The 25,565-nt window shown below is 35.2% G+C and overlaps 1 protein-coding gene across 1 annotated transcript in view; it reads right to left on the reverse strand.

Moving 5' to 3' along the window:
* LOC150093572 (AP-1 complex subunit beta-1-like) overlaps positions 1-25,565 on the reverse strand; it is a 287,854-nt gene that overhangs the window by 22,279 nt on the left and 240,010 nt on the right. Inside the window, exons 16-17 of the mRNA XM_090413097.1 lie at positions 21,166-21,311; positions 2,693-2,822 (exon numbers count right to left, since the gene is read on the reverse strand). Coding sequence (XP_090269223.1) covers positions 2,693-2,822; positions 21,166-21,311 — 276 coding nt within the window. The remainder of the gene's footprint in view (positions 1-2,692; positions 2,823-21,165; positions 21,312-25,565) is intronic.

The following is a 25,565-nucleotide window of genomic DNA, read 5'->3' on the forward strand; positions in this document are numbered from 1 at the left end:
TCTATAAAAATATTTAATGTAAGGGAACTGTATATGTTTTAATTTTAAAATAACAATATATTAAAATTATTCACACTGTTCATGAAATATAAATTTTTAATGTGTATGCATAATTTTAAAACTCTCTGTATAATATGTCAAATATCCTATTTGACATATTACTTTTTACTTCAGCTGTTTAACATTTCATGTATACATACAACAGAAAAAATTCATTACAGCTGCTCAGTAGGCCACAAGTCAAAGGCTATAAACATTTAGCACATTAGTACTGTTGTTGGACTAAGGTTTAGAGAATTCAAGGTCCTGCTCTAAATACTTAATGTAGTATACTTTTTTCAATCCATTTCTGGAATCTATTAAGCAAGGCGATAGTCTCATATTGGGTAATGAGAATCATCCACCAACCTAACAACTTCCATACACAAGCCCACAGTGACATTTAAGTCCAGAGTGGCATGGCCTTTAGGTTGGAAAGTGAAGATATCATAATATCTACTTGGCTGACCAAGGCTGGAAAATCTGCTAAAATTCTTCAAGGTTCATTAACACGTTCGCTGCCAACTACGAGTATACTCGTAGTGGGTAAACCTGCTTCACAAGCCAGCTACGAGTATACTCGTATGACGCTTACCGCCGGGAACGAGATTATTGTAGTGCCCTTGAAGAAGTGAAAATGCTTGGCTTGTGGGGCTAGCATCAAAAGTGTGTATTCTCATAGAAGGTATATGCTCTGTACAAGCCAACTACGAGTATACTCGTAGGACGCTTACCTCTGGTAACGAGATTATCGTACTGACCTTGAAGAAGTGAAACTGCTCGGCGTAGGGGAACAGACCATGCCAAAGTAGCGTGGCAGCGAACGTGTTAATAACCATATTAAATAAATGTATTAATTTGATAAGAAAATAAGCAGTAAAAAAAAAAAAGCAGAAAAATAGAAAACATCAATTGCATTCTCAATATCAAAATAATAGCTATTTAGGCTATTACTTTGATTTATTATAAAAAGTCTAACAGTTGCACACAAAATAACCTAATGAAATTTACAAAAAAAAAAAAAACAAGAGGAATCAAATCAAAGATCAAATTTCAGCATATAATCTTTATTAATCTTGGGTTTCTTTTAAACACACCAATTATATTGAGTGTTATTACATCCCATATTATTTCTTAGACGAATAAGAAACTCAAAAAGTTTCATACCGAATATAGAAACTATATAAAGTTCGGCGATTCCAAGCGTAAGCAAATACCTGGATAGTGCAACACCTGATCTATTTGGTAGTGCAAACTGAGGCAACTCATAGTAAGGGTGGAGCAAGCTCCGATCACTATTCTTGGTATTTACCCATAATGTGAACTTAGCTCCTAGGAGCTGTATTATTGTTCTACATTATGAGAGAAGGTCACTACCCAGACCGGTTTCAACCTTTATTGAGGTCTCATCAGTGAGTAGGTAGACCTAGTTAATACCAAGTTTGTAGCAAACAGAACTTACATCCCTTCTATGAGAATTGCCAAGAAGGTGTCCTAATAAATTACTAATTATATGAAGAGCTAAAGGCTTCAATTCAGCGACATGAACTTATTTAAGTTAAAGGATATTACATCCCATATTGTTTCTTAGCCGAATAAGAAACTCAAAGAGTTTCATGCCGAACATAGAAACTATATAAAGTTCGGCGATTCCAAGCATAAGCAAATACCTGGATAGTGCAACATGGCTAAGAAACAATATGGGATGTAATATCCCTTAACTTAAATAAATTCATGTCGCCGAATTGAAGCCTTTGGCTCTTCATATAATTAGTAATATATTTAGTGTGTTTACAAGTAGCCATTTCATTTTTTTTTTATAAAGTATTATTATATATATTATTTCTGGGAAAACTCCCATGTTACTCCTCTTAATAAACTATTATAATTACGGCTATTTAGTCTGCTTCAGTTTAGGAGTGCCCCTGTTTAAATGAGTATTATTATATTTGTAGAGTGATGATACAGGAAAGATGTAGAGGATTTATGCATGCAGGATTGGCTGTAATACAATGGGCTTATGTGGTGGAAATGTTGAGGGATATATAAAGAGATCTGTTTAAATAAATATGCTTATGGGGTGGAAGAAAATTAATCATTATGGGGAATTTTAATTAAGATAATAAAAACTGGAATGAAAATTCAACTAACTGTGATAAAAAGAGTAAATTCTGTAAGATTATTACCTCATACAGCTTGATACTAAGGGAACATGAGATCAAGAATTCTGAATTTAACAGCATCAAAGAATACAATTATATTCAGAATTCTAAATTTTAGTTGAAAAAGGGAAGGAGGAAAAATTATCCTTCTCTATCTCAGTCTCTGAAGTGTAGTCAAGCAGTCATAAGACATTGTTGCTCTCACATAAATTTTTAGCATTTTTAACTGGAGAAAGGCTCATTCCACTTGAAGCTACTGTTGTTGTGAAAAGAGTTACAATTATACACAATGCTAATGAAGATTCATTTTTTAAAATGAACTGAATTTAGAAAATATTTCTAAAAAAAACTGGTGCCATAAGCAAATGCTTAGTGCTTGAAAAGTTAAGTAGTTAAACAGATCCATTTTCTGCGTGTTGCTACCAGCTATTCAATTGGTTAAAGGTTTGTAACAAACAATTTTATACATGTTCCTATGCAAAATAACTTACCTGTAAATTATTCAGTGGATCCATTTTCTGTATAGGACCAGATATGTTAATAGGCAGTCTAGTGTCTGAAGATACATTGGGATGAAGAGGTGTTGTGACTTGTAGAGGTTGGGCAGCAGCAAGACCAAAACTAAAAATAAGAGATTTTTTTTTGTATTTTTAAGATTAATTGACCAATTAAATACATTATAAAAATTTAACGAACACATTATCGTATAAAAATTATGGTATACACAAGAACCATTTCAATCATGATTATTACCACTTTTTTCCTTCCCCTGACCACCCGAACACTGCATAACCATGGCATTAGTAATTAAGAGATTAAGACTATTTTGTACATTCCAGCAATAACACACACACACACAGTGGTCAAAATATTTGGAGCATGTTAAAAAACGTTTAATTTTCTTGACCAAAAAGCTCTGGAAAAACTTTTATTGGGATTATATTGATCAAGTGTATATAATAAACAACTAAGTTATACCAACTAGTTTCACCAACTAAATCTGTTGACATCTTCAGGGTACATAACTGATGTAAGGCACTAAAAAGTAAAAAACTGTTACAAACTAAAATCAATGGATTCCAATTATATTAAACAAAGAACAGAGCGCGTACAATACATTCATAGAGCATGGATGATCTCACTTGTTGTTATTTAGGAACGTTCTATAGTTGGCACTATAATTCAGTTCTGGCGAGCTGAAGGATCTGATAAGGGTCTTCCAGATCACGGGCAAGATTAGTCACTCAATTCGTTCTTGAGAAATGAAACGCTAACCCCGATTTTTCTTCTCTGTTATTATTGACGTCACCTGTATGTTCTTTTTGCCTAACTTCAAGGCTCCTTGAAGTTTGGCCGATGTAATTCAAGCCGCACGAGCATGGTATGTTATAAACTCCAGCATATTTGGAGAAAGGATGGCTATCTTTTGGAGATCTTAAGAATTGTCTAGTCGTTTCTGTGGGTTTAAAGGCCACTCTTATTTTATGTGGTCTAAGGAGTCTAGCAATCTTATTGGAGACTGTCCCTAAGTATGGAATGACGAAGGTAGAAATATAACGTACATCATCTTGTTGTCTTTGTCGGGGTTCAGAGAAAAGTATCTTGTGGACGAGTCTTCAAGGAAATCCATTCATGGTAAGGTTGGTGGATATCAGGGATAGTTCTTCCTGGAGGTCTTGTTGATCTGTTGTAAGGAGAGAGGCACAGTTCTTCAACATGTGTACAATACTGAGTTTCTGAGAAATGTAAATAACGTCCTGTATTGGTAGGTTTGCGGTAAACTGAGAGGTTGATACCACCATTCGGAAGCTTCTTAATTAAAGTGTCCAGAAATGATAATTGGTTATCTTCTTCAAGTTCTAGAGTGAATTTGATTGTGTGGTGTAGAGAGTTGATTTTCTTAAGAAAGTCGAACAGGTCTTTTTTTGTGTGGTTCCAAATGATAAAGATATCGTCCACGTATTTCCACCATACTGTGGGTTTAGGGTCTGTTTGAGTTTAAGATTTTACTTTCAAAATCCTCCATAAAGAGATCAGCACAAGATGGAGAGAGGGGGGCTACCCATTGCAAGGCCAGTCAATTGCTGATATATGGTTTTATTCCATAAGAAAAAGTTTGATGTTAAACAATGATGGAACAGAGAAGTAAGGTCTTGTGGGAGCAAACTTCCTAAAATGTTGATCACTTCCTAAAATGTTGATCACTTCCTCCACAGGGATGTTAGTGAATAGAGATCATCCACGCTCTATGAATGTATTGTACGCACTCTGTTCTTTGTTTAATATAATTGGAATCGGTTGATTTTAGTTTGTAACAGTTTTTTACTTTTTAGTGCCTTACATCAGTTATGTACCCTGAAGATGCCAATAGACTTAGTTGGTGAAACTAGTTGGTATAACTTAGTTGTTTATTATATACACTTGATCAATATAATCCCAATAAAAGTTTTTCCATATTTGGAGCATCTTTTTACTACTACAAAATCATCATGATTAATGATACACACATGACATGACACACAATAGGTATCAGCTATAAATAGGCAACTGACTGCCTCTGGGAAATTGTTTATGTATACACAAGAGAGAGAGAGAGAGAGAGTGAAAAAAGGCAAAAGATGTGATCTGACTGACTTCAAATGGGAGCTGAATGGACTTATAAGCGTGTCAGAATCTGCATATAGAGAATAGTAATAAACAGAAAACAATGGCTGGAAACAATCATCAGTGTATATGGATACCGATGATGAGAGGTAGATCAAGGATCAACATATTATAAAGTCTGACATACATCCTATGATTAATCAAATGACTATATGGTACAAACAGATTGTAAAGAAGTGTAATTGAATGAATTATGTCTTAAAGCATGCCTCAATGGAGTATAACAGTGATGACTGTTATCCTTAATAACCTGCTAAACAAAACAAGTAGCTATGGTTAAAGTGGGGGAAAATACAGTATAATTTGGACCAAAGGAGTGAAGTAAATTCAAACAGTGATGAATTCCATTCCTGTTATATCATGAGTGAAGGACAATCATGCTTGGTCACACCAGTGCAAGAAGTTATGGAATGATGGTCTGGAGTAGGTGTTCTCATCACTTCTAAGGTATACCAGTAGAGGAAGAGCAAAAGAGTGCAATCGACCTAAATGTCACAGTCAACCAAGTACACCCAGTATGTATATGATGTGGAATCCTGCTTTCGTCACTTTCTCGTTAAGTACACCTCTTATCATCAAATCCACATGCAATATTCTCTCTTTACTCCAGTTTCTTGTATTTTTATACTTTTCTATTCACTCTTTCTTTCATTCTCCCTCCTGTTGTACCACATGGAAATCATTTCTCCAGTCACTCGAGGTCAAATTTTGTCATGTGAACAAGTCTGATTAAGTGTGTTATTTCTCTCTGTACTGGCACCTCACCATATTATTACTTTCATCAACTTCCCACAAACTCTCATTTATATTTTGTACAATATCATTCACTGCTTCTGCTACATTCTCCACATTTTTACAATCCTGCTTTACATCCTTAATATCAGTCGCTTCATTCTTCTCCTCTCGACACGTGCATTTCTTGCACTTGCAAAACATTTCCGGAATACACACTCTGCACTGTCAGTCTCGTAACACAACTCATTCACTCTTTGCAAAAAATACATTAAACACAAGCTACATTGCACAAAATCCCACATATCAATATCATTTGACATCAAACTCTTGGCTGCCATTTTTCTCATACAGTGTGATGACATCAAAATCATATTTTACATTCACTGAAATTATATGTATTAACATTTGAGTAAAGGAGAGGGAAAAAATATGTAGTGCAGATTTTCACTGGGAACATATTCCAGTAGACAGAATTTATCCAATGAATGGTTGTTTGCTTGGCAAATGAGGTATGCACAGTTTTAATGTTTTAACAATGAATGCAATATATAAGTGATTACAAGATAATTGGACAAATTTTAAAACATTTCATAAAAAGAGAAATTATATATTAATTTATCCTATAAAACCTGGTTAATTAAATGGCAATTTTTTCTCGGTATCCAATTAATTACAGTAAAGATTTCAATACTTTACTAAACACTAGCATTTTATTTAGAATAAAATTGCATTTGTTCATTATTACTTTTTGACAGTGAGATAAACAGTCGCAAGTAGTAAGGAGAACATTAGTGAATCATTCAACAAGTTCTGGGTAATACCTTTTTCAAAGCCAATGTTTGGTCATTTTGGTATGATATCCTCATTGAGAAAAACCTTTAAAAGATTTATTAATATATGTATTCAGCTGGCAATATATAGGCCATTAACATAATTATGTTTTTATTTAATTCAAATATTAATTATTAAAAGAAAGAATAAAATATCTGCCCAGTTTCAAGACACCTACTGATAACCACAGATACCAGTTCAAATGAATAATTAATTGTTGGTAAGGCTGCTAATACAACGATATATTAATTTACTTCTGATTGCTCAATTACTTGAACCTATCCTAATTAACCTTTCTTCCTTTCTTAACTCTCATTTTTTTTTTTCTGAGTGATTAGTTAACTCTTCATATAATACATAAATAAGTGAAAACCTGTTCATGTAAATTTAAGCTGTAAAAGTTCTATTCATATCAAAATACTACATTCTCATAACTAATAGATCTTATGACTTAGTATAGTAAAATAGAACTACATGAGTTAAAATATTTGGTAATCAAACATAGCCTAATAAATCTTACATGGGCTTCTCTTTATCTCTAGTCAAAAGTGAAGGCCATGCAGTTTGGTTGTTATAGTGCAAAGAACAGTCATATAAGGTACATACGACAATCAGTTGCTGTATGTACTTTGTATTCCTGTTCTTTGATTTGCTTGTTTCTACAGACTGAGGGAAGGGCCACTACCCAGACTGGTTTCGACCTTTATTGAGGTCTCATCAGTGGGAGCCAGACTCAGAGGTGGTGATACTAAGATGGAAGTAATGCATAGTCAAGTGAAAAAAAAAAAAAATCCATAAACTTATCTCTAATCCAGAGAATTTTAATAATAGGGTGTGACACCCTCTGGCAACTCTTATAGGTAAATATGACTTCTCCAATACTTCCACCTTAGTATCACCACCTCTGGGTCTGGCTCCCACTGATGAGACCTCAATAAAGGTCTAAACCGGTCTGGGTAGTGGCCCTTCCCTTAATGCATAGCATTATACATGTCCACAAGGAGATGTGCTTTGCATTATGGGAGATACTAAGGCAAGTGATGAGAACTTATACCACCTTTACCACAAGTTGCCCCAGTCCTGAAAGTACTTCAGGCACAAACTTTGTTTGCTTACACTTGGATAAAGGATAAAACCTAATATATAATTAGTAGCATAACCAAGTGAAAAAACTTCCATAATGTACTGCTATTTTCAGTATAACATATTTGTACTTTCATAAAAGTTTGTTATTGTGGTTGACATGTAATTTTGTTGTTGTAGTTATGCCACAGGTACCTTTAAAGATTTGACTCACATATGCCAGTCCACTGGTTTCACAACAGTAACAAATATTTCAGATTTCTACCTTGAAAACACAAATCCCTATACAAACAGAAACTGGGACACATTAATGCAATGTTTCAAATAAATTCTAACAAAATGGGCAGCAGTTTAAGCCAATGTATCTATAAAGGGGAGAGGTAAAAATTAATCGAATAGCAGCAAATGTACTCTGGCATACACTAAAGATTTTAGCTCCTCCAGAATAACCGGTAAAGAAAATTCAAACTGGCAATTGTATATCAAGGCTTGGTATCAGTCAACTACAAATTAACAACCTTTTATACCTTGTTTTTCATAAACAGTCAATGTCATGAAAAGCCACATAGACAGACCATGAAATACATCTTTCCTACAACTAGGTCTCAACCTTTATACTGTTCTAAAAGTAGAAGTTGAGATCTCACTACTATCTGACCACCTTTTACAGGGAAGCCCTTCAAAGGTAAAATATCTACAACACACAGCGAAAGCAGCATTACTGAATGAAATACTTTTTTCCACAATAACATGATAAGAAGTACCACCACAAACAAACACATCTTTTTTTCCCTGCATGGAGTTGGCACAGTGCAAGAGTTATAGTGAACATTTTATCCCCAAACCCCAGCAACCCTTGAATATGGAAATCAAGCTGAACAGATTGATGCTATGAAACACTTCAGACAGCCATGTCAGAAACTGCATCTGGACGAAGCATTCAGGAATCAACAGCAGAAAACTAAATGTCTGCATATCTCTTGCAAACTGGTAATACGATGGGTAAACACTCAACCAACATGCACAAGTTGCACACCTTTCTAATCCAAAAGTCACAGAAAGAAGTTTCACCAGAGAGTTCATCTCAGCAAATATCTCTTAATTGGGATCTGCTTTACCCAAGTAGAGCCTGACGACATACAATGACATACAACCAGACTACATGAAATGGAGAATGTGGCACAATGTCCTACCCACCCCTAACTATACAACACAATTTCATACAGAATTATCAGAAAATTGCCTCTTCTGCAACAGAACTGGAATAAGTTCACTGACCTCTACCTAGAGTGCCTTGTAATCAGCAAACTGATCCATTTGTCTTGGGAAACTATATCTCTATCCTGCAGCAAGCTGCATTTAGAAGAAAACTTCAATCTTGTCCAAATTACTCTCTGAATCACGATTTAGAAACTACATTGTCTGTAACTATCTCTTTATCATGGTGAAAGTAATGATATATATAACTTTTATCTTCAAAACATAACAGTAGACAGCATGGCATCTTCATTAGAGAAGCATCTGACAATCTGCTTGCAGCCTTTAAAATAAATTGGAATAAGTTGTTTTCTCCACAAGAATCACTATCACAGTGAAAACATTTTCACTATAATAGTGACTATGTGTTATCACTGTTTAGGATATCAAGATAGTAGTACTACAAGAAAAAAATTACATCATTAACTTCCTATCAACAATTTTCCTCCAAATTACTCTCTTATCCATAAAGACTCCAACATTATCAGATCCTATTTCTGTTGTCTGTAGACATCTTACTGTATTAATCAGCCTAGACCTCGGTCTTCCTCTTGGTCTTTTTCCTGCCATTCTGACAAAAAAAAAAAACTCTTGTTTTGCTAACCTTCTCTCTCTCTCCCATTCTGCTAAAGTGACGATACCATCTGAGATTAGCACTGCTAACACATTCCTCAATGCTAACATCAAGTTCCCTTATAATATCTTAATTTTAATATGATACTGTGATTGATGCCAAGTGTTCACTCTCTTAATCACTCTCAAACTCTCATATCCTCCAGTCTTTCGTTAAGGTTTCTAAACAAGCTTGCAGATTCATAAGTTTTGAACCATAAAGATTGAACACTGTCTTTTATACAGCTAGTTTGGAGATTTGGCTAATTTCTCTCTTATTTCATAAAAATTTATTCAGCTTTGCTAATTCGCTTGTCTATTTCCATATTTAATTTTCATCTTCATTACAAACTGTTCCTTTCTAAATAACTGAACTGTCTTACTTATTTAATAGATTCTCCATTCAAAATGCAGTTGATGTTTTCAATGTTTCTGATTATTTTCATTATTTGTCTTTTCATTGCTGATTTTCATGCCAAATGTATTACACAAATTATTCAATTTAGTCAGACTTGTACTGGATTTATTTAGAAGTATAACATCATGAGCATAAAGCAAAGATTTGAGATCAACATCTCCAATTTTGATATCAGGTTTAATACCATCTTCCTTCAAAACATGATCCATACACAGTAATCTTCAATATTATCAGAACTCTCCATTCTGATAACTGAAGGTTCTTTCTTTCAAGGTTACATGGTAGTCAGTATTCGCTGTGTAGAATTTACAGAGACAAAAAACACGTGTTAAAGCAATTACTTATAATTAAGCATATAACACTTGACATTTCAACCTCTATATCAATGTCATCATCAGGACAACATACACATAACAAAACACAATCTATGTGACACTACATAAAAGTAAACTAAATCTAACTGCTTTGTTATCTGTTTATGCTAGCCTGACCTTTGGTGAAAAAAAAAATAAATAAATACCTTGATAAATAATATATAAAAAGCAAAATAAAAAAAAAAAACTTTTTTTTATTCATTAGTATATTTATACAGATACTAAGGAATAATTACCTGAGGCAGCATGTGATGGAATGTATTAGGGGTTTGAGAGTGCTAGATCTAGTAACTGCATCAGAGAATTTGTCTATAACCAATATGACCACATTGCCACCAATTGGTGAGAGTGATCACATGGTCTTCACCTAGGAGATGGTAAACGTGTGTGAAATTTTCAGTTAATATTTCAGTTATATATTATACATATAGCCCTCAAGGGTCTATATGTGTATCACAAAGCTGGTAAGTATGAGAAGCTTAGGAGATTGCATGATAAATGCCATGCACGTGAAACTGGAAGGGCTGAGTGTTGATAATACATGGGAAGTGGTAAAAGAGTGTTTGAGGGAAATAATAGCAGACTGCATACCTAGAGTCAGGAGAATAAATCAAGTGGGAGTTAAATGGATGAATACCATCATTCAGCTAGAACTACAAAAAAAATAAAATTTTGTGGATGGAATTCAAGGAGAAAGGTGACCAGCAGGCACATTAGCAGTACAAAGCACAGGCTAGAAGGGTAACGAGCGTGGTAAGAAGGCAAAAGCAGAGTATGAAAAGAAATTAGCAGTGCAGGCCAAAAATAACCTCAAAGAGTTCTTTCAGTAAGTTGCAAGTAAAAGGAAGAATATTTATGGCAGAATGATTTTAATGAATGGCAATGGTAGGGGGTAACTGAATCAGGCAAAACAGTAAAATTGCTACGTGAACACTTTGCAAGAGTATACCAACCAGGTGGACATATTTTATTTCTTTTTTTTTATTATTTATTATGTATTTATTTTTCTTTTTTTCACCAGAGGTGAGGCTAGCATAAACGATTAGCAAAGCAATTAGATTTAGCTTACTTTTGTGTAGTGTCATGTAGCTGTGTCTTATTCGTATGTATGTTGACTTGATGATGACATCGATATAGAGGTCAAAACATCAAGTGCTATTTGCTTAAGTAAAGTAACTGCCATAATGTGTGTGTGTGTGTGTGTTTGTCTCCATAAATTCTGCATAACAAATAATAAGTGAAGGGTCAGATAAACAGTAGATTACTGTAGATGATAATGAATAATAGTGAAGATTATGTGCACCCTTGTTTCACACCAGATTTAACATCAAAACATCTACCTGTACTTTCTTCAATTCTAACTGTGACATACAACCCGAATATAGAACATACAATTTAAATATTGTCCAATATGATGTCCCATTTACATCATATAACTTTAGCATTTTGAAAACAGCTTTTCTCTTGGCACCTTGTCATATGCCATATCTATAACGTTATTTCTCAACTATTTGTCTTAACATGAAAATCTGATCCCAATAAACCTCTATTTGGCCTGAATCCAGCAATCACCAAGCTTTCCTTCCACAATCCTTCTTAGGCATTTCTCAAGTACACTTGCATAAATCTCACCAGGAATACTTGGTAGGGAAACTTACTAGGAGAAATACCTCTGTAAAATTTTAGTTTTATTTCCATTTTTATAGATGGGTAATATGATAGCTCTACTCCAATCATCTAGAATTCAACCCTCTGACCAAGCCTTCTGAATTATGCAGTGTAGCCATTGTAAAACTTCTATACCTTCCAATTTGAGCATTTCTAGTCTAATATTTACCCAGCTGCCTTTCAACATTTTATGTCTTTGATGGCTTTTTCTACTTCAAGTATTGATAAATATTCCTGCTTGGTGTTTCCTACTATGTGATGTCAACGCTTGTTTCGTTTAGCAATCTTTCGACATTATTACTTCAGACTATCTCTATATTCAGTGTTCATATCGCCTCTATTATCTTTGATCCCTTTTACAGTACTCTTTCCTCCATTTCTAAGCTTTTTTTCAATAGCCTCCAGAATATTTGATCATCTTCCTAATATTTATTTTCTATACTCTCCATAAATTTTCTTTAGCTAGTTTTACAGAGTGCATTCTCACATTTTTCTCTGTATTCTCTCAGACCACAAGCTCACTTATTTGCCAGGAACTTTCAATATGCTTTCTTCTTTTCCTTGACTGCCTCTTTAACTTCCTAAGTACACCATTTCTGATTTTTCTATCCTTGGAGACAAACTCACCACATGACTATCTGGTTGAATCAATAAATGGTTTCTTAAGGATTTGCCGATAAATCTCCAAAGGTTTGGTTCTTTATTTTCAAAACATTTCATTTTCTTCTGAATAATGTTTGTGTATTTGATTTACATTTTGCCTATGAAAGCTGCAACTTTGACTTCTTTTAAAACTTTCTTACACACTTTTCTTTCATCATCATCATCAAATTCCTGACATGTACCCTCAAGGGGTGTACAGGATATGATAGTACAACATGAAAAATTTACGTCATTACTAACTTCCTATCTAACATTTTCCTCCAAATCAGTCTGTTACTTGTTAAGACTCCAACATTATCAGATCTTATATTTCAATCGTCTAAGGCACTTTGTACTGTATCAATCCACCTATATCTTGGTCTTCCTCTGGGTTGTTTTCCTGCCAACCTAGCTGAGAACACTTGTTTTGCTAATCTTTCCTCGCCCATTCTGTTTAAGTGACCAAACCACCTGAGATTAGCTCTGCTAACGCATTCCTGGATGCTGACAATGTCAAGTTCTTTCCTAATATCCTCGTTTTTAGTATGATATTGCCATTTGTTCATGCCTCTAATATTTCTCAGGACTCTCATATCTGCAGTCTCAAGTCTTTGGTCAAGTGTTTTACTTCTGACTCAGCTCTCAGATCCATAAGTTAAAATGTTTGAACACTGTCTTGTATACAGCTAATTTAGTGTTGTGACTAATTTCTCTCTTTTTCCATATGAATTTATTCAGTTGGCTGCCAACCATACTAGCTTTGTTGATTCTGGTATCTATTTCCATATTTAATTTACCATGTTCACTAAAAATCGTGCCTAAGTAGCTGAAATGTTTTACTTGTTCCACAGGTTCCCCGTTCACAACGCAGTTACATTTTCAACAATTCTACCTATTTTCATTGTCTTTGTCTTTTTAATGCTGACCTTCATACCATATCTATTACAACAGTTATTCAATTTAGACAGGGAATCTTACAACCTAGAAGCGGATTTATTTAGAAGTATAACATCGTCCGCATGTGATGAGAGCACAGTGATAAAAAACACTGACCAGGTATGCAGTCAGGAATACATATCCATACTTGAAGTAGAAAAAGCTATCAAAGGCTTGAAATGTGGAAAGGCAGCAGGAGTAGATGATATTCGACCAGAAATGCTGAAGTATGGTGGTATTAAAGTCTTACAGTGGCTGCACTGCATAGTTCAGAAAGCCTGGACTGAGGGACGAATTCCCAATGATTGGAGTAGAGTTCTCATAGTACCCATATATAAAAAGGGAAATAAAACTGAATGTGAGAATTACAGAGGTATTTCCCTACTGAGTGTTCCTGGCAAGATCTATGCAAGCAAAATTGAGAAACGGTTGAGAAGAATTGTGGAAGAAAAGCTTGGTTAAGAACAAGTTGGATTCAGGCCAAACAGAGGCTGTCAGGATCAGATCTTCACTTTACGACAAATAGTTGAGAAAGCATGGGAATATAACAAAGATCTGTATTAAGTTTTGTCGATTTGGAAAAGGCATATGACAAGGTGCCAAGAGAGAAGCTATTCAATACGCTGCAGTTATATGGTGTCAATGGGGCATTATATCAAGCAATACTTAGTCTTTATTTGAGTTGTAAGTCAGCAGTTAGAATTGAAGGAAGTACAGGAAGATGGTTTAATATTAAATCTGGTGTGAGACAAGGATGTACATTATCCCCTCTGTTATTCATTATCTATATGGATCACATTATGAAGGAAAGTGGTATTAAACCTTATATCAAAATTGGAGATGTTAATGTCAGCTCTTTGCTTTATGCGAATGATGTTATACTTCTAAATAAATCTGCTACAAGTCTGCAAGATTCTCTGACTAAATTGAATAGCTGTTGTAATAGATATGGTATGAAGGTCAGCAATAAAAAGACAAAGACAATGAAAATAGGCAGAATCACTGAAAATGTCAACTGTGTTGTGAATGGAGAACCTGTGGAACAAGTAAAACATTTCAGTTACTTAGGCACGATTTTTACTGAAGATGGTAAATTAAATATAGAAATAGACAACAGAATCAGCAAAGCTGGTATGGTGGGAAGTCAATTGAATAAATTCATATGGAATAAGAGAGAAATTAGTCGGAACACTAAATTAGCTGTATACAAGACAGTGTTCAAACCAGTTTTAACTTATGGATCTGAGAGCTGGGTCAGAAGTAAAACACTTGACCAAAGACTAGAGACCGCAGATATGAGAGTCCTGAGAAAGATTAGGAGGCATGAAGAGATGGCATCAATGGCAATATCATATTAAAAATGAGGGTATTAGGAAAGAACTTGACATTGTCAGCATCCAGGAATGCGTTAGCAGAGCTAATCTCAGGTGGTATGGTCACTTAAATAGAATGGGAGAGGAAAGATTAGCAAAACAAGTGTTCTCTGCCAGGTTGGCAGGAAAACGACCCAGAGGAAGACCAAGATATAGGTGGATTGATACGGTACAAAGTGCCTTAGACGATAGAAATATAAGATCTGATAATGTTGGAGTCTTGACAAGTAATAGACTGATTTGGAGGAAAATTGTAGATAGGAAGTTAGTAATGATGTAAATTTTTCATGTAGTACTGTCATATCCTGTACACACCTTGAGGGTACATGGCAGGAATTTGATGATGATGACATCGTCTGCATAAAGCAAAGAGCTGACATTAACATCTCCAATTCTGATATCATTTTTAATACCACTTTCCTTCATAATGTGATCCATATAGACATTGAATAACAGAGGGGATAATGTACATCCTTGTCTCACACCAGATTTAACATTAAACCATCTTCCTGTACTTCCTTCAATTCTAACTGCTGACTTACAACTCAAATAAAGACTAAGTATTGCTTGATATAATGCCCCATTGACACCATACAACTTTAGCGTATTCAATACCTTCTCTCTTGGCACCTTGTCATATGCCTTTTCCAGATCGTCAAAAATTTAAATACAGATCTTTGTTATATTCCCATACTTTCTCAACTATTTGTCGTAAAGTGAAGATCTGATCCTGACAGCCTCTATTTTGCCTCAATCCAGCTTGCTCTTCACCAAGCTTTTCTTCCACAATTCTTCTCAACCGTTTCTCAAGTATACTTGCATAGATCTTGTCAGGAACACTCAGTAGGGAAATACCTCTGTAATTCTCGCATTCAGTTTTATTTCCCTTTTTATATATGGGTACTATTAGAGCTCTACTCCAATCATTAGGAATTCGTCCCTCTGTCCAGGTCTTCTGAACAATGCAGTGCAGCCACTGTAAGACTTTTATACCACCCATTTCAACATTTCTGGTCGAATATCATCTACTATTACTGCTGCCTTTCCACATTTCAAGCCTTTGATGGCTTTTTTTTACTTGAAGTATGGATATGTATTCCTACCTGTATGCCTGATGAGTGTTTTTTTACCACTGTGCTATCAATGCTTGTTTCATTTAGCAATTTTTCAAAGTAATCACTCCATACTTCAAGGATGTCTTTTTCTACCATTTACATGTCACCTTTATCATCTCTAATTCCTTTTACAGCACTCTTTCCTCCATTTCTAAGCTTCTTCAACAACCTTCAGAATATCTTACCACCTTCTTAATATTTATTTTCTATGTTCTTGCCAAAGTCCTCCCATGACTTTTGTTTAGCTAGTTTTACAAAGTGTTTAGCTTGCTTACATTTGTCTCTGTATTCTCTAAGAGCAAAAGCTGACTTATTTGCCAGGAACTTTTGATATGCTTTCTTCTTTTCCTTCACTGCCTCTTTAACTTCCTGTGTCTACCATGGAGTTCTGATTTTTCTATCCTTGCAGACAACCTCGCCACATGCCTCTCTGGCTGAATCAATCAATGTTTTCTTCAAGGCTTGCCACTGAATCTCCAAGGTTTGGTTCCTGTTCTCAAACTCTTTCATTTTTTCTTCAATAATCTTTGTGTATTTTAGTCTACAGTTCACATCTAAGAGCTGCTCAACTTTTATTCGCTTTAAAACTTTCTTACATGTTATTCTTTTCAATATGAAATTAAATTTTATCCTGCTCAAGACTAAATAGTGATCACTTCCAATTTCAAATCCTCTGTACACTCTGGTGTCCTGCACCAGGGAGGAAACATCACTATCAACAATAACAGTCTTTTGTATCAACAATAACATAGTCTTATTCCTTGCCTCTTTTCCATGTGAATTTGTGCACATTTTTATGTTGGAACATGGTGTTAGTAATAACCAGTCCACATCCTGAGCAGAATCCAACAGGTATTTGCCATTATTATTAGCTTTGCTCTTTTCTCCAAATTTTCCCAAAATATTTTTGTATGTCTGACAATCATTTCCTACTCTGCTATTTAGGTCCCCAACAAGGACCAACTTTTCCTTTTTCATTGTGTCAGTTGTTTTTTCTAGGGCATCAAAAAATTCCTCCACTTCTACCTTAGTAGAACCTTCTATGAGACCATAGGCACAAATAAGTCTCATTACCCAGTTCCTCATTTTGATATCTGCCCACATCACTCTACCTGAGACTGCCTGCCATTCAAGAAGATTAGCCTCGTATTTAGTGTTGAATACTATGGCTACTCTTTGTTTTCCTTGATTGTCATTTCCTGAGTAAAACATTTTGTATTTATTGCTCAGAAAGATCTCACCAGTTTTTGTCTTTTTTGTTTCAGTCACCCCTATTATGTCGATTTGGTACTTATCTAATTCTTCAGCAAGCTCCAATTCTTTGCCATTCAGGCTTCTTATGTTGATAGTACCGGTCTTTAACTTTGGTGATGTTGAGTTGGGGTGTGCTTTCAGATTTGTTCCAGTAGCTGACTTTTCGCTGTTCACCCTGGTTCCCTGGCAAAAACAATGGGGGGGTCTTGTTTAACCGGGCGACGCCCCAGCCGGCATGAAATTTTGTCATGTTGTACCATCATTTTTTATATTGGTTTAAGTCAATAAGAATACAATATGGTCTGCTAAATCCCAAATTGCCAGCCCATAGTTTTTTATATTGGTTTAAGCCAATAAGAATACAACATGGTCTGCTAAATTCCAAACTGCCAGCCCATCCTCGTTAGTTCAGTAATCAAGTAGATACCCAACAGGGTGCACCACGAGAAGGTGAGGATTGGACATTAGGTCAGAAGCTCTGATCGGTTCTCTGCATTCCTCTAAAGGCTATGTGGAGGTCTCCTCTCAGTTATACAGCTTTGACCCTTAAGCACCCCACACTTTTCTTTTTAATAAAATATTCCATTTTATCCTGCTCAAAACTAAATGATAATAATTATCCAATTTGAATCCTTTGTATACACACTTGCTTCTGAACCTGCAGCATGAAGACATCACTTTCAGCAATAACATAATCAATGAGATTTTTCTTATTTCTTGCATCTTCTCTCCATGTGAATTTGTGCATATCTTTATACTGGAACATGGTGTTAGTAATAACTAGTCCATGTCCTGAACAGATATCAGGCACTTACCATTATTATTAACTTTACTCTTTCTTCCACATTTTCCCAAACTATGCATGTCATTATCATTTCCTACTCTGCTGTTTCGATCTCTAACAAGGACCATTTTTCAATTTTTTTTTATTACATCAGCCACCTTCTCTAATGCCTCGAAAAATTACAGGGGATTTTCTGCAATGAAGAGAAATCCCTGTAAATTAATGCTGAATTGATGGTTTGTACATAAGATTGCTATTTTAATATAACTATATACATATGTATATGAATGAGAGGGGGGGGAGAGAAAGAGAGAAATTATGATTGTATTGCTGATTTTTTGAGAAAAGTGCAGAAATTTGATATTCAATGTTTTGTTTTTAAATAACGAAATCTGTGGTGCGATCATAATTAAAAGAAACACACGTATTTACCACAGCGAAAATTATTTAATTGGAAATATTTCATCCTAAGTATCTTAGGACATCATCAGTACAGTAGTTTAAAACAATAATAGGAATAACATACAGTTAGTGCGCATGATTACAATAGAATCTCATTAAACGTGCATAACGTGTTACAGAAAAAAAAAAAATTAATTATTTAACACAATTTTGTATGACAATTTCCCATACTTTAGGAATAGTAAGAACTTAGTTGCGATTTAAGTTTGTTCTGTGTAGTAGGGCTTCAGAACTTTCTTTGTATAAACGTTCATGTTTATATAAAGATCTATGTAAAAGTTTAGACTCTTCCCTATGGATCCTATGGTTTGGATTTTCAATTCCGTGTTGAGAGAGGCTAGATTTCTGCAGTTTAAAAAGACGAATGTGGTCTTGATGTTCCGAGATGCGTTTCTGAACAGACCTACCTGTCTGTCCAAAGTAAGACAATTTTCATGAGCATGGAATTTCATAAACGCCAGGCAAAATTGGGAAAATTCTAAACTTTTACATACATCTTTATATAATGTTGTATCCTGAATAACCCAAGAAAAAGAATTACCATTTTTTTATTTATTCAAGAACAACTCTCTTTGAAAATAGGCAGAGAATGTGGTGTGTTGGCTATAAACTGGAAATGTATATATATATGTATATAACACTAAGATAGGACTAAGAAATTATATAACAAATGAAAGAAAATTGTAAGACCTAACCTGTTATGTATAAGGGTCTGATAGAGAAATTATTTAATGTATTAAATTAATTTAAGAACTCCATTTTATGTGTCATGAGATAGCAAAATCTGTAAGCCAGAGTCCAAGGGTCACTTTTTGATCGTCCAGTGTTACGTGTGCCGGGGGGGATTATGAGAAAGAGAAACTAGAGCGCTTTCTAAGAAAACACACCAAAAGCATGGTGCGATGTAGTGGAAAGAGCTGGACGCCATGACGAAAACCCACGTGACCACATTGGCAGGCATCACGATACACGAGAAACGCCAGGAAGAGCATGAAAACAAAAAGCTCAAGCAACCCCCATTCTAGGCTTTTTTTGTTCCTGTTTCCTGACCTTTCAGACGGTCGAGTCCGCACCTACAGAGAAGTTACAGGCTGGCCGTGGAAGGTATGAGTCGTCTGCTGCAGTGTATGGAATAGGATAGCTATGCTATGTCGTGCAACGGAAAAACCAAGTAGATGACGTCCATTCTGGCTAAGCTCCTGAGCCATATCGCCCTTCCCACTGAAAATCTGGCCGTACAATTATCGAAGGTGACCAGACGCGCAGCAGACTGAGAAGAAGCCTTGATGCCCAGACAAGGCAGAAGAAAGGAACGAGTATCATTTCAAAGACGGTAATGTAGACTCTTGTATTATATATTCACGGTTAAGGAATTGTGTGTTTTCCAAAGAACATTTTGTGTAGTGGACTTATTATATGGAGCTTTTGGAACTGCCTCCAACTTGGCATAGACCAATCTTTGTTTGAGAATTGTCTGTCTAGAGGGGCTCTATTTAATTTGTATGAATTAATTGTGTTGTGTTAAGTGATATAATTGGTGACCACGTGAGTATAGAATGTGTGATAACTTGTGATGAGATAATGTTAGGTTACATACAGAGGTGGTCCAAGCAAATTTGTTCATGTATTTCATTAGTAGTAATGAACCAGAGATCTTACTAAAATTTGATTCAGATTACCTAGAAATAAGACTTTCATGTATCATTTCTTTAATTAATAAATATGTTTCTTAGTACCTGCGTGACCTGGCTTAGTATATGAATTCAAACAGCCACTCATAAAATTATTATCGAACTTAGCAGGAAGAACCCACGTGTATAATTTAACAAAGCGGACCAAGACTGCATGCAAGGATATAGTGAACAGCAGTTAGAAATTTACTGTAGTTTAGTTACTGTGTATCACTCTGAGAGAGCCATCCTGGATAAGAGTCTCATCTATCCTCAGTATTGGCTGGCGCAGTTAAAAAATAAATTTGTCAATACTTATCAGGTGGACTGTCTCAGAAGATATGTTTAATGGCCAGGTCGCATTCTAGGACAAAGCCCTAATCATTAAGTATCCTACACATGATTAAACTTAAGAGTGGCCAAAGATTTTGTTTGTTTAAAAAGGGGAAAGATTTAAGAGAACAACGAGTTAAGTGTAGACTAACCTTAAAGGGACAAAATTATAGAAACAGAGGATATAACAATAAACGTGAACGTTTATACAAAGAAAGTTCTGAAGCCCTACTACACAGACCAAACTTAAACCCCAACGACGTTCTTACTATTCCTAAAGTATGAGAAATTGTCATACAAAATTATGTTAAATAATTTTTTTTTTTTCTGTAACACGTTACGCACGTTTAATGAGATTCTATTGTAATCATGCGCCCTAACTGTATGTTATTCCTATTATTGTTTTAAACTACTGTACTGATGCTGTCCTAAGATACTTAGGATGAAATATTTACAATTAAATAATTTTCACTGTGATTAATACGTGTGTTTCTTTTAATAATGTTTGTTTATCCATTTTGATCAATAGGTGTATTAAATTTTCCGAGCCTCTAATTACTTCTCAGTTTATTAGGATCCAGTCTAGAAAAAAAATTATCATTAATAAATTTAAATTATATCAATTTGCTTCTTTATCTCTGTTAGTAAATTTAATTGAAATATATAATTTGGAGCTTAATTTATACATCAACTGAATATTCATTATTATCACTATAAGATCTAAAAAATTTTATAATCTTTGAAAATTCAAACCTGTTTTTGTTGAATTGAATAGCAAAGGAACCCACTGCCTGCATTGCTTTATTTGTGAAGGTCATTTCCATAAAGATTTGTCCATTATGTCTAGTGAAAGTACCAGAGATTTCTAATCCCTTGCCTCTAGTAGCAGGAAGCCAAACCTAAGCAAAAAAAAATTTAATATCCAGATAAAACCTCACTTTCTCACTTATTTGTGTTATACATAACAGTTACAATGATTTCATATTTTTACATAAGACTAGATGAATTATTTTAAAAATAATGAAGTATTTTATAATAATTTAAAATAAATTATACGCGTGGATAGGCTTATGTGTTCGTCAGACATGTTATGATAGTTTCACGGTATAAAAGAACACAGATGGTTAAGAAAATAACTATTTATTAACTTAAAAGCTAATATTTCGCTGGTCTTATATCCAGCATCTTCAGAGCACACAACACAAAGTTTGTTACAAAGGCAAGACAACCACAATCCGGTGTAACAGTGGGGACAGTATAAGTGATTGCAGCGTGCAACACAAGACTAAAGTCCTAATATGGCGCCATCTAGGTTAAAAAAAAAAAAAATTCCAAGTTTTGAAATAGTAGTCCAAATGATAAAAATAAAAGTAATAAATATTAATTTGGTCTTAGGATGACTGTCTCCCAAATCTTTGGTAGATTTATACAGCCATACTTGTTAAGGTTTGGGGTATGTTTCAAGGCTTCTGTTGATTCCAGGAACAACCTCTCTGACTTGTAGAAGCTTCTGTGTATTACTTTTGTTTCTTTCCAATTGATCCTGTGTGCAGGGGTATCCAGAGCATGGTCTGCAGACCCGACTTACCATAGCGAACGTGTCGGATATATTTTTTGTGTTCACTGAGGCGGATGTCCACATTTCTTCCTGTCTGTCCGTAGTAGGCTTGATGGCAAGAACAGGGCACTTCATAGACACCAGGATGTGATAAAGAAGTGCATTTGTCCTTGGGTGAACGGATGAGAGTTGCTAATTTTTTATAAGGTTTAAATACTGTGCGTAATTGGTGTTTGTTAGGCACCCTAGATATCTTTTCAGATGTGCCTTTAATGTATGGGATGGTGATTGTTTTGTTGTAATCTTCTGTGGTGGATAGAGGGGATTTATGGGTAGCATTGAGTATGTTATCTATTTTACGGGGATTATAACCATTGTTTAAGAAGGTTTGATGTAGGTGAGAAAGTTCAGCAGTGAGAGCACTGTCATTGGAACAGATTGCTCTAGCTGTATGGGTTAGTGTTTTTAAGATACCATATTGTTGAGAAGGGTGATGGTGTGATTGTTTGTGTAAGTATCTCCCTGTATGTGTGGGTTTTCTGTAAACAGAAATTGATAAGGAACCTTCTGGAAGATGTGTGATCAGTGTGTCCAAGAAAGGCAGGCAGTCATTGGCTTCTAGTTCCATTGTAAAGTGGATTTTAGGATGCTGGCTATTTAGGTGCACTAAAAATGTATTCAATGTGTCTGGGCCATGTGGCCAAATGGCAAACACATCGTCAACATAGCGTAGCCAGAGGCTAGGTTTGAGAGTGGCTGTGTTGATAGCTAATTTTTCCAGATGTTCTATGTAGAAGTTGGCTAAGGGGGAAGAAAGAGGTAAACCCATAGCTGTCCCATCTAACTGTTTGTATATTTTCCCTTTCCATGTAAAATAACCTGCCTGTACTGTGAATTTAAATAGCTGGGATATATCTGGGGGAAATTGTGAATTTAGTAAGTTAAATGTTTCAATCAGTGGTACATTAGTCAATCAGTGGTACATTAGTGAATAATGAGGTGATATCAAAACTCACTATTAGGTCTGAACTATTTACGGTGTGGTTGTTTTCTAAAATACTTTTTAGGTGGGTAGAATTTTTAACAAAAGAGGGAGAATTGTTTGTGTGAGTGGTTAGTAATTTTGCTATATGTTTGGTTAGTTTATATGTAGGACTGTTTATACTATCTACAATAGGACGTAAAGGTGTACCTTGTTTGTGTATTTTTGGAGCACCATATATTCTGGGTGCTTTAACGTGTATGGGTTTAAGTTTTTTGACAATTTCTTTAGGCCAGGAAGTGATTTTGTTCAGTAACTTGCACACCTTATTCTTTTGTGAGTTGGTGGGATCTCGATCTATGATTTGATATGTAGACCGGTCTTGGAGCAGTGCATGCATTTTGCTTTCATATTCTGTTGTATCCATAACTACAGTGGCGTTTCCTTTGTCTGATTTGGTTATTGTAATGTGGTTATTATTGCGTAATTCTTTTAGAGCTATTATTTCTTTATGCGGGATATTATTTTTGGGAGGCTTAGAATGGATACGGATATTGGCCACGTCTAACCTAATATTATTGGCAATGGCTGGAGGCAAGTCGTGAATCCCACGTTCAATGGAAGCCATTATTTTGGTTTTAGGCACATCTTTTGGAGTGATGGCAAAATTGTGTCCAAGACTTAATGCACTGGTGGCCTCTTTGGATAAGGTTGTCGATGATAGGTTCACAACGACGCCATCTTGATGAAAATGCGGCCGCTGTGTAACATTGCGTTGCTGGAGGATTTCAAATTTTTTCTGGTGTCGGTTTTTTAACTTTAGCAAATTCTTTATTGGCTGTAGAGTCAGAGATTCTATCCAAAATCTCCCATAGCTGCGGGTTCAAAATGTCAGATAATGTATCACGAAGTACACTGATCGAGGAATTTATTTTTGAAAGTTCTCGGCGAGCAGCGTATACCTGTTCCCGTAATAGTGCTAAACTATTGTCTCACACCAGATTTAACATTAAACCATCTCCCTGTACTTCCTTCAATTCTAACTGCTGACTTACAACTCAAATAAAGACTAAGTATTGTTTGATATAATGCCCCATTGACACCATATAACTGCAGCGTATTGAATAGTTTCTCTCTTGGCACCTTGTCATATGCCTTTTCCAAATCAACAAAACTTAAATACAGATCTTTGTTATATTCCCATGCTTTCTCGACTATTTGCCGTAAAGTGAAGATCTGATCCTGACAGCCTCTATTTGGCCTGAACCCAGCTTGTTCTTCACCAAGCTTTTCTTCCACAATTCTTCTTAACCGTTTCTCAAGTATACTGGCATAAATCTTAACAGGAACACTCTGTATGGAAATACCTCTGTAATTCTCACATTCAGATTTATTTCCCTTTTTATATATGGGTACTATGAGAGCTATACTCTAATTATCGGAAATTTGCCCCTCCATCTAGGCCTTCTGAACTATGCAGTGCAGCCACTGTAAGACTTTTATACCACCATACTTCAGCATTTCTGGTCGAATATCATCTACTCCTGCTGCCTTTCCACATTTTGAGCCTTTAATGGCTTTTTCTACTTCAAGTATGGATATGTATTCCTGACTGTTGAGTGTTATTTACCACTGCACTATCACTGCTTGTTTTATTTAGCAATTTTTCAAAGTAATTACTCCATACTTGAAGGATATCTTTTTCTCCTGTTTTTATGTTACCTTTATCATCTCTAACTCCTTTTACAGCACTCTTTCCTCCATTTCTAAGCTTCTTCAACAACCTCCAGAATATTTTGCCACCTTCTTGATATTTATTTTCTATGTTCTTGCCAAAGTCCTCCCATGACTTTTGTTTAGCTAGTTTTACAAAGTGTTTAGCTTTCTTACATTTGTCTCTGTATTCTCTAAGAGCACAAGCTGATTTATTTGCCAGGAACTTTTGATATGCTTTTTTCTTTTCCTTCACTGCCTCTTTAACTTCCTGTGTCCACCATGGAGTTCTGATTTTTCTATCCTTGCAGACAACCTCACCACATGCCTCTCTGGCTGAATCAATCAATGTTTTCTTCAAGGCTTGCCACTGAATCTCCAAGATTTGGTTCCTGTTCTCAAACTCTTTCATTTTTTCTTCAATAATCGTTGGGTATTTTAGTCTACAGTTCACATCTGAGAGCTTCTCAACTTTGATCACACAGTGGATAATGTAATTCAATTTATTAAGTTCCTGGTCAATAATATCACAATCACTTCATTTTGAGACCATCACAGAGTTTTTATTGCAAAGTGGTTTAATTGTGGTCACTTTATTACTCAAATGTGACTACAGCTGCTTACAATATGTTTGTGTATTTTTGAAGATTTCTAAATATATCAGTCTATAATAGTAGAGTACAAAATTGCAGTCAATGAGTAAATAGTTTGCTTTAAAAATGCAGTCCTTTCACTGATGCTGTTTGTATAAATGTGCTGATCATTATGCTATTGAACCATGGGATCAATAAAATACTACATAAAATCACCAGTCTCATCAATCCTCATTAACTTCTATAGGTGACCTTTGAGAAAAAAACATTCCATCTATCCAAAATTGCAAGGCTACATGGATATTTT

Source organism: Typopeltis vanoorti, chromosome 23, assembly GCF_054136105.1.
Source record: "Typopeltis vanoorti isolate ZY-2024b chromosome 23, IOZ_Tvanoo_1.0, whole genome shotgun sequence".
Classification (NCBI taxonomy): Eukaryota; Metazoa; Arthropoda; class Arachnida; order Uropygi; family Thelyphonidae; genus Typopeltis; species Typopeltis vanoorti.